Raw genomic sequence first — 9,253 nt, 5'->3', positions numbered from 1 at the left:
AACACTACGGGGCTCCATGGGTGTTAGTGTACGAACACTACGGGGCTCTATAGGTGTTAGTGTACGAACACTACGGGGCTCCATGGGCGTTAGTTTAATAACACTACGGGGCTCTATGGGTGTTAGTGTACGAACACTACGGGGCTCCATGGGTGTTAGTGTGCGAACACTACGGGGCTCTATAGGTGTTAGTGTACGAACACTACGGGGCTCCATGGGCGTTAGTTTAATAACACTACGGGGCTCCATGGGTGTTAGTGTACGAACACTACGGGGCTCCATGGGTGTTAGTGTGCGAACACTACGGGGCTCCATGGGTGTTAGTGTACGAACACTACGGGGCTCTATAGGTGTTAGTGTACGAACACTACGGGGCTCCATGGGCGTTAGTTTAATAACACTACGGGGCTCCATGGGTGTTAGTGTACGAACACTACGGGGCTCCATGGGTGTTAGTGTGCGAACACTACGGGGCTCCATGGGTGTTAGTGTACGAACACTACGGGGCTCTATAGGTGTTAGTGTGCGAACACTACGGGGCTCCATGGGCGATAGTGTACGAACACTACGGGGCTCTATAGGTGTTAGTGTGCGAACACTACGGGGCTCCATGGGCGTTAGTGTAATAACACTACGGGGCTCCATGGGTGTTAGTGTACCCTGATAATCGCTGTCATGGGGAAGTAATAAATCACCTTTCCTACAGCCCCGCGTGTTTCTAATAACCTTATTCATAAGCAAAGGATGACACCAGGCGGATTCCTTAACCATGGTTAATCTCAGCGATTACGGTGTGTGACCTCATGCGTATATAGCAATTAATCCGAGGATTCTTTGAATGCTTCCCCCTTAATGATCTCTCGCACGACAGTGATGCAATATGTGTCCAGGTTACCGAGATGTACCGAGATGTACCGAGTGAAGCATTGTTATAGAACTGCCGCTTTCACTACTACTTCCTTCGAGTTAGTGAGTGAGTTTGGTTTCAGGTCGCTTTGAACAGTATGCGGCATGTCAGCTTAATTAGGAGGGGTGAATATGTTTTTACGCCGCTTTTAGCAATATTCCAGAAATATCACGGCGGGGGACACCAGAAATGGGCTTCACACATTGTACCCATGTTTGTCTTCAGCGTGACGAGCGAACGCTTTAACCACTAGGCTACCCAACGCCCCACTTAATTAGGGAGGAAAGCCTGACGTGATGCAGGTCCTAGACGTCTACCACTTTGGTGAAACCCACGGCATGGTGATGATACTCTTAGTCAGAAAGAACCTGGGATTCGAACCCACGATCATAGGTTTCTATCGCGCCAAAGAGACGCAACTCTGCGTGCACAGCGAATTGCGGCGACTAAGACGACTGGGCCTCCGAGTTCTACTATACTACACACATTACTACCCGTGCAATACTATACACTACCTTCATTACTGCTGCATGCAACAGCGCTTCCGCTGAAACTACATTAACACCAGTCAGTCCAGAGAGAATATATTACAAATTAATCCAACTCAAGTCTGGAATGATTTCGAAAGTCTAGATTGCCTCAGCTCCATGCTCTGAAATTTACCATTGTTCCTCCATTTGGATTTTATTTTAAATTTTGTAGATATATATTTTTAGATAAGAACTTTATTTATGGGACTGAATATTAGTCTGCATTACCACAACTGCATGCTTCTGGTTACATAATACTACAACTGCTTTTATTGTCTACTTCTACTGTTGTTATACAATAACATTTAGTCCTAGAAATAGAATTATTTTATCTAAAAATATATGTCTACAAAAAAACACATACAATCATATGTAGCCCAGAACAATGCTTAATTTCAAACTGCTCTAGGGGCGGTCGGGTAGCCTAGTGGTTAATGCGTTCACTCGTCACGCCGAAGACCCGGGTTCGATTCCCGACATGGGTACAATTTGTGAAACCCATTTCTGGTGTCCCCCGCCGTGATATTGCTGTAATATTGCTAAAAGCGGCGTAAAACCAAACTCACTCACTCACTCACTCAAACTGCTCTAGAGCTGAGGCAATCAGGACTTGCCAAATCAGTCTAGACTTGAGTTGGGTTCATTTTGTAATTTATTCTCTCGGGTCTGGGAGTCTGAGTCTGAGTGAGTATGGTTTTACGCCGCTTTTAGCAATATTCCAGCAATATCACGGCGGGGGACACCAGAAATGAGCTTCACACATTGTACCCATGTCGGGAATCGAACCCGGGTATTCGGCGTGGCGTGCGAACGCTTTAACCACTAGGCTACCCGACCGCCCCCTCGGGTCTGGGAGACACACGACTGTTGTTACTTTACCTCGGAGTTGGATTCCCAGTTACAGAACAGGAGGACCCTATTCTCGTCGTCATAGAGTGGACAATGGGGGATACACCGTAAAACCTTGAATAAACTTCAGATCATAGGCTCGCCGAGAGAAAGAAAAACTCGCAAACTGAACAAACATCTGGTCAAACGTTATGCGAGGGTATTGCAATGGACTAGTCCTGCACCATGACCGTGGAATATTTTTATTTTATGAAACAATAATAATCTCGAAATGTATACAAATGCAAGTCTAGCCAGCTCAAGCTAGCTCTATTCCACAAATCAGCATAGGGAATTTTTTTTTATTTTTAGTGTCAAGAAGGATATTGTGTAATATAAGATTTCAGAGACTAAATGTTAGTCTAGCAATGGACGTGAAAATACTGATACAAACGCCTTTCTGATGAGCATAAACGCCGAATCCTGAGGACCTTCCGTAATTAAAAAAATCACAGTATTTATTGAAGGATTTACGGTAGTGGGGATATTGCTGACTGTAGCGTAACACATTCACTCACTCACAAATATACCGTCGCTGCAACACAGGCGCAAGTGCTGTCGCCCGTCGTAACCGACCGATTCACCCCAAAACTACAATTTGTGAAGTGCTCTCTTGGTGCCATTCCTGCCGCGGTAATGCCGTAAATTGTGATAATGCTGATAATGTCGTAAAATGTGATAATGTTGCAAATGTCAAACTGGCGTTATTCCCCATCAAATCACAGCCACTCAACATCCGGGTCTAACATTATTCCACATGGTATAGTATTTGTTTAAAAAATCACAAATAATTTGAGCTTAATGTTAGGTGTTGCATAATGGGCGATTCTGTTTGACTGCGCGTAAAGTAAAAAATCCTATATTTACGATTCTCACATGAAAAGGCTAGGCTTGTTTCCTTTTACAACTCGTTAATATAATTTCTAATGTATACCAGACGTTTCTTTATTTAGTTGAGCCATGTTCCGCCCACATCTGTGCCATCATACATCTTATCTCTCCGACGCCCGTGCAGTATCTAATATCAGCAGTATAGTAACGAATTGTCTTTTGAAGTAGCTTAACTATCTGCGGATATGACAAGATCCATTCAGTAATGGGCGAGTTAACGCGGATTCGCTGATCGGGGACTTTTGCAGCTCTCGTTTGTGTATCATTACATTTGTGAAAGTATTTTCAGTCATTTCTTCCTCATCAAATCGATGTCGTCTATCGAAATGTCGAACACAACTCACGTATCTTCAAATCAAATATGTATCTTCAAATCAAATCACAGCCAACCTTATGGTTATTTGACTCATCGTCAGCTCCACAACAGCGCTGTTGATATCGCACGTGCGTAGAACGTGACTACATATGTAGGGAGATTTACGGGTGTTACGTTGTTCCAAAGAATGTGTTTGTTTCAACTAGAGAAAACCAAGGGATGTAATAATATGAAAGATACGCAGGAGACATAGCGAATCCATCAGGCCTGGTGGCCGCGAGACCCGAGTTAGTGGAGCGTTCGCTGCTTGCTTCGATCAATGTGCAGCTCGGGCTCACTGACGACAGTAGGGAGGTAGAGTCGGAGCGAGCAGTTGCGTCGCACACCTCGATCATGGCGGGGTGTCGGTGTGCATGTGTATAGACAGCTGATAGACAAGATGTGTATTACGGTTGACACGGAAAGATACCATTTTGCACGAGGAGAAAGTGACATCGGCAGCACAGTGCACGAGCTCCGCTAGGGGGCAAGTTGTACATTTCGTACCCAGGGTTCCTAGCGGCTGTAGTGGCGGAGTTAGCCGGGAAGGGAGTTGGACGCAGTATGGCCCTACATCGGCCATCTCAACCCGCGAGACAGGGGTCAAAGAACGACATCGATAAGGAGGAAGAAGACACAGAGAATAACGGATACATTCAGATTTTTGTGAAACCGCTTGAACAAGGCAATTACGGCTTTTTCCTCAGTTGGTTCGGGCTGAGCAACACGAATTTCTCAAGCCATCAACTCGGCGCTCTCTACGGAGTTGGTGTGTTGTTGACCAGTGCAGTCTTCTACCAGTTGCTAAGATGTGATGTTGGATTGTTATTCCAAAGGTTATGTGGTCTTGTTGTTCCCATGTTCAGTATATTATGTGCATTCTACTGGCTGTCTCTGTACTTTCGTCGAACTTGGAGCACTACGAGTGTGTATCTACTGTTTAGTTCATGCTATCTTGGAGAAACACTAGCACAGGTATTCTTACGAGACTGGGGTGCTTCCCACCCTTCCGACCTCACCCCCCAGGCGGGTGTAACCATTAACAGCGTCACCCAGCCATTAGTTATAGTGTTCGTTCTGCTGGCGATCAGCATAGCGAGTGTGTTTTCATCACTCGAAACAATACACAGTGCTGTAGTTATTTTACTTGTCAGTTTCACGCGGTTCCTAGCATGTTCCGCGTTAGCAGATTTGCCTCAAGGAATAAGACCCTACGTAGCATATACATGCGGGTTTGCAGGCATACTGGTAGCCAAATACATGGAAACAGTGTTAAAACCCCCTATACAAAACTTTATGACCCAAGACGGGAAAATCCCAGTTATCAAACGTCGACGATCAAGTTCATCGAGTGCTCATGCATTTTCTGCACACAGATCAGCTCGGAGGACATCGCTTCCAGCGCTCATTCAGAAAAGCCAGGTAAGGAACTACATATACTCTATTATACAATGTTGTTGTTGATAAACAGAGTATTTCCGGGATGGTATAAATGCGCTATACAATGCCCCGTCTACCAAGGTCGACGATTGGAGCCTGGTGTTGATGCTTTTCACCAAGAGCCGTGTAGTAGACCCTCAAAGTTCAAGGTTGGGGTCAGAGCTTACATTGACTACGCATGCGAGTTTTCTGAACATAAGATCAACTTCTAATAATATGTACACGAAGCTCTCAGGAAAACACACATGCCAAGCTTTTACTATCAGTGACATGTGGTATTTATCTCTCAAGCTCGACTCCAAATGTTGTTGTAATATATCAAATATGCCCCCATGGTTCAACACAACGTTGTTGTCATCAAACAGCGTTGGCCAACTTATTCTGTAATGATAGTTATCTTTGCGAAATATTTAAACATCTTTCTCTTTCATTGGTGAATTATCAACTGATGATTAAAATCTTAGATTGTAATGATTACATTGTATTCATTGTGATGATTGTTGAAATGATGCATCAGGATTAATTCAGATGATTTATACACAAATTTAAAACCAGCAATAAATTACTCAATCAAGTTGTTGACACAAGTACACACTGTATGCAGTGCTACCCTTGGCCATGTTATGTAATAACACTCGGGTTTTAAGGGCACACAATTAGCAATGACCCAGATTACAGTTTGTGATCCCTCCAATAGAAATTGTTAATTGATTTCATTTACACAATATACCCATACAAACTTTGTTGATTGGGGCATGTGCAAGAACACAAATCATTTATACAATGTTTATGACTAAAATCAACAGAAGCTCTATTACATATTATGTATTTTACACACAATATTTTCTTTCCTTGTCCACTTTAATTTTTAACAAGATTCAACGAAAAATAGGAAATGATGCAATGCAATACAATGCCAGTTTTATAAATTATTGTGACAAAGGCTGGTCATTCTTAACAGGACATGAAACTAGACTGTACATATAAATGATTATATCTGTCAAAAAATAATCCATTGCCTGTTTACAACAAATCCTGTTTCTGAAATTGCAAGTGAGAATGCCAGTTTATTACTTGTGAAATGTTCGAACAGGGTTTTCATGTATTGCATGCACAGTTTATTACCCCAATAAACATATTGGCACGGTATGCAATATAGATTTATATTCCCCTCATGGAGAGAACAAAGTTGAACACTAGGATACAGATACAGTGTTCTTGACATGAGAGAAAATACATATATTATTCACAGTCCCCTTTCAGGGGATTTTGATGGACTGGTTACCTTGTCTGGAAAATATTATTTTTTCCCCCTCAATAACATGAATCTGTTGAAGTAGTTTATGTATGTGTGGTGTATTGTTAGCAGGAGAGTCTGTATCAATGAATAACAGTGTTCAACACATAGGAACAAATTACATCAAGTACACAATTTTGATTTGTGAAAAAGCAGCATCTTTACAGTTTTTAACCAGACCAAATATTTATTGCATGAGCCTAAGTTGTGAGTTTGGAGAAGTTGTTTGGTATCACACACGAATAAGTGAAAATTTAAAGTCATGTTGAGTCAGCCATGTTGTCACAAGAAAGTATGATGTATGATATTTTAGATCCAAGTCTGTTGAAAAAAGGACAGAAAGGGAACACTGGGATGTATAAAATAGAGTTTCAGGGGAGGTGATTGAAATCGATCATGCTTTCTAATTATTCCCCCCCCCCCCCTTTAAACCTAAGTATTAAATATGTTGACATCCTCAAAAGGGTTTTCGGATATAAAAACAGAGAAATAAATAGTATCAATGTGTAAGAGTGGATTTTGATTGGCTCAAATGTTCTTGTATTTCACCTTGTTTTTCCTATGATAGTGATGCACCTTATTTTCAGAGTCAAAATATTACCCCCCAGCCCTCACCACTGAAAAAGTTTGGGCTGTTAACCCTAAACTATCCAACATCATACTTTTGAACTGCACCTAAGTGGCTGATGGAAGGGAAAAGCCTTCGTGTCCCCTTGGGTTGCAGCGGTGGTTTGTTTAACAATTTCATTTATTTTGATCTCATGTAAGACATGACATGAATAGGGCCATTTGAGCAAGTAGACCAAAGAATGAGTTTTGTGTCTTTCATAGCTCAGCGAACAATAGTCCATATGACCACACCAGGGTACCATCCAGGGTTCAAGATTCCATAATATGCCAGTGGCATGGTTAAACTTGTAATGGACAGTTAATAGAAGTTCCTGGTGCCTGAAGGTGCACAGTTAGAAATCATACATGTTACAAAAAAATTCTTTGATGATGTGTGTTCCACAAAGCTAGTGATAAATGCTGTGTAAAATGGACATTTTTAAAATGAACATACAAATTCAATTAAAGCACAATGTGATTCACGAATTAAGCCTTGGGTTAGGAATGTTATCGATCTCAATGAAAAGGAAGGAAAACTTTCTAAATTAAATTTCATTGCTCCCTAGATGATGGTGACGAGACATTCACCAAGTTTGGAGGCAGAGCTCCAGATAAGCTTTTGGTGTTGTGGGTATTTTACCCATGCATTTAAAATCATTGGGTATCAGTAATTCTATCTGCGTATTCAAATTTCTGTTACCCACTAGTTTTTACACATGTGGGTATTTAAGTGAAATATTTAAAAACACTATTCATCCAGTCCCTGCAAACTGGTGTCGTGTGGGTTTGAGAGCTTTATAGGACTCAAAAATACCACGATACTTCCACACGAAAGTGTGATGGCAAATGATCATAATGTAACTGTCATCGTGGAGTTTGGCAAAGTTGACGGAATGCCCGTTTATAATTTCAAAATAAGTTGCTGATTTGCTAATCGAATACGCAGGGTTACTTCACAATATTTTGATGATACGCACAAGTGTTATTTTTGTAGCGTATCTGTAATGTTCGTTGCGTATTTGATACGCTTGGATTATATTTTACTGCATATTTCTGCATTTCTGCTGCGTATTTCACGCAGATACGCAGCTTATCTGGAGCTCTGTGGAGGTGAACCTAAAGTGACTGTTTTGTTGGACCACTTAATTTCCAAACGGCACACCGAAACATCTTAAGGGTGCCCTATGGCACACTTGACAAAAATACATTTGTCCCTGCTAATGGACAAGTTTGGGCTGGTAGAGTTATAAAGTTGGTGCACAGACTATAGCAAGGCCTGACTAGACCCTTCATTGAAAGAGTTTGTTGAAATATGAGATTAGGATTAGTGTGTAATAATCAAGTGATTAGTGTAATCCACACTGATCCATACTTAAGTCAGTGTTACGCATTAATCCCGACTGAAGATGGTTGTCAGGTACAGCTCCCCTTTGATCATTGTAACGAGCAGGAAATTCACGCCGAAGACATTTTGTCCCTGTTTTTTTATGAACTGCTTGTTGAACATAAAGAAATAGCGACATTTCATGGTGTCATGTATAAAAACGTGATGAAATGACTGTATCTTGTGTCAGAGAACATGTTTGGCACTAAAGAGTTCACGCGTGAGAACATGGACACCACGTTGTAATTGTTACAATTCTTTATCTGTGACTGACATTTGTGTGATGCTTATTTTTATTTTATGAAAATTATATACCTGTGATGTAATATGAAACTGCTTCCAGTGTAAATCTTTACTGTTCAGATTTTATGGGTCATGATATATTCTGGCAGCCCCTTTATGTTTTATTGATGGTTTGTTTTTTGTGGATGTGCAACATGATTCTTCTTCAATTGGTGATTCCAAATTGGTATTTTGAGTGACACCCATTGTTATGCTGTAGGTTACCTTGTTAAGGGGTTAATTTGGAAGGAATATTTGGGATTGAATCTTGGTAATATGTCACAATAATTTACTTAGAATAATCGATATACCCCATCATATATTGTATTATATGTGTTTTACATTGGCTGGATTAGATAAATAGTTTATTTATTGTTAACTCCCTTCTCAGCAATATTCCAGCTACATGACGATGGTCTGTACAGCAAATCCAGTGATTGACATCATGAGCATCGATCTGTGCAATTGGGATATGGTGACATACATCATGCTGCTCAGAGTAGCATCCTTGGTGAAGATCTGGGTTAGAAAAGGTCTTCAGCAACCCTTGCTTGTTGTAAGAGAGGACTAACTGGATCTGGTTCTCAGACTCGCTGACTTGATTAATGTATGTCATTGTATCCCAAATGCGTAGACCGATGCTCATGATGTCAATCACTAGATTGAGTTG

The 9,253-nt window shown here is 41.3% G+C and overlaps 1 protein-coding gene across 3 annotated transcripts in view; it reads left to right on the top strand.

The window, feature by feature from the left end:
• The first annotated feature begins 3,684 nt into the window (after positions 1-3,684).
• The window catches only part of LOC124115246 (cGMP-inhibited 3',5'-cyclic phosphodiesterase A-like), a 203,995-nt gene continuing 198,426 nt past the window's right edge, over positions 3,685-9,253 (top strand). For 2 of the 3 annotated variants that reach the window (XM_046476172.2, XM_046476171.2), the window contains exon 1: positions 3,686-4,993. In XM_046476172.2, coding sequence (XP_046332128.1) covers positions 4,136-4,993 — 858 coding nt within the window. In that variant the 5' untranslated portion in view covers positions 3,686-4,135. Of the gene's footprint in view, positions 4,994-9,253 lie in introns of all 3 variants that reach the window. The other variant, XM_046476173.2, reaches the window with a different exon arrangement.

This window comes from Haliotis rufescens, unplaced genomic scaffold (assembly GCF_023055435.1).
Source record: "Haliotis rufescens isolate VD_foot unplaced genomic scaffold, xgHalRufe1.0.p SCAF_26, whole genome shotgun sequence".
Classification (NCBI taxonomy): domain Eukaryota; kingdom Metazoa; phylum Mollusca; class Gastropoda; order Lepetellida; family Haliotidae; genus Haliotis; species Haliotis rufescens.
This window is presented reverse-complemented; position numbering and strand designations above follow the sequence as displayed.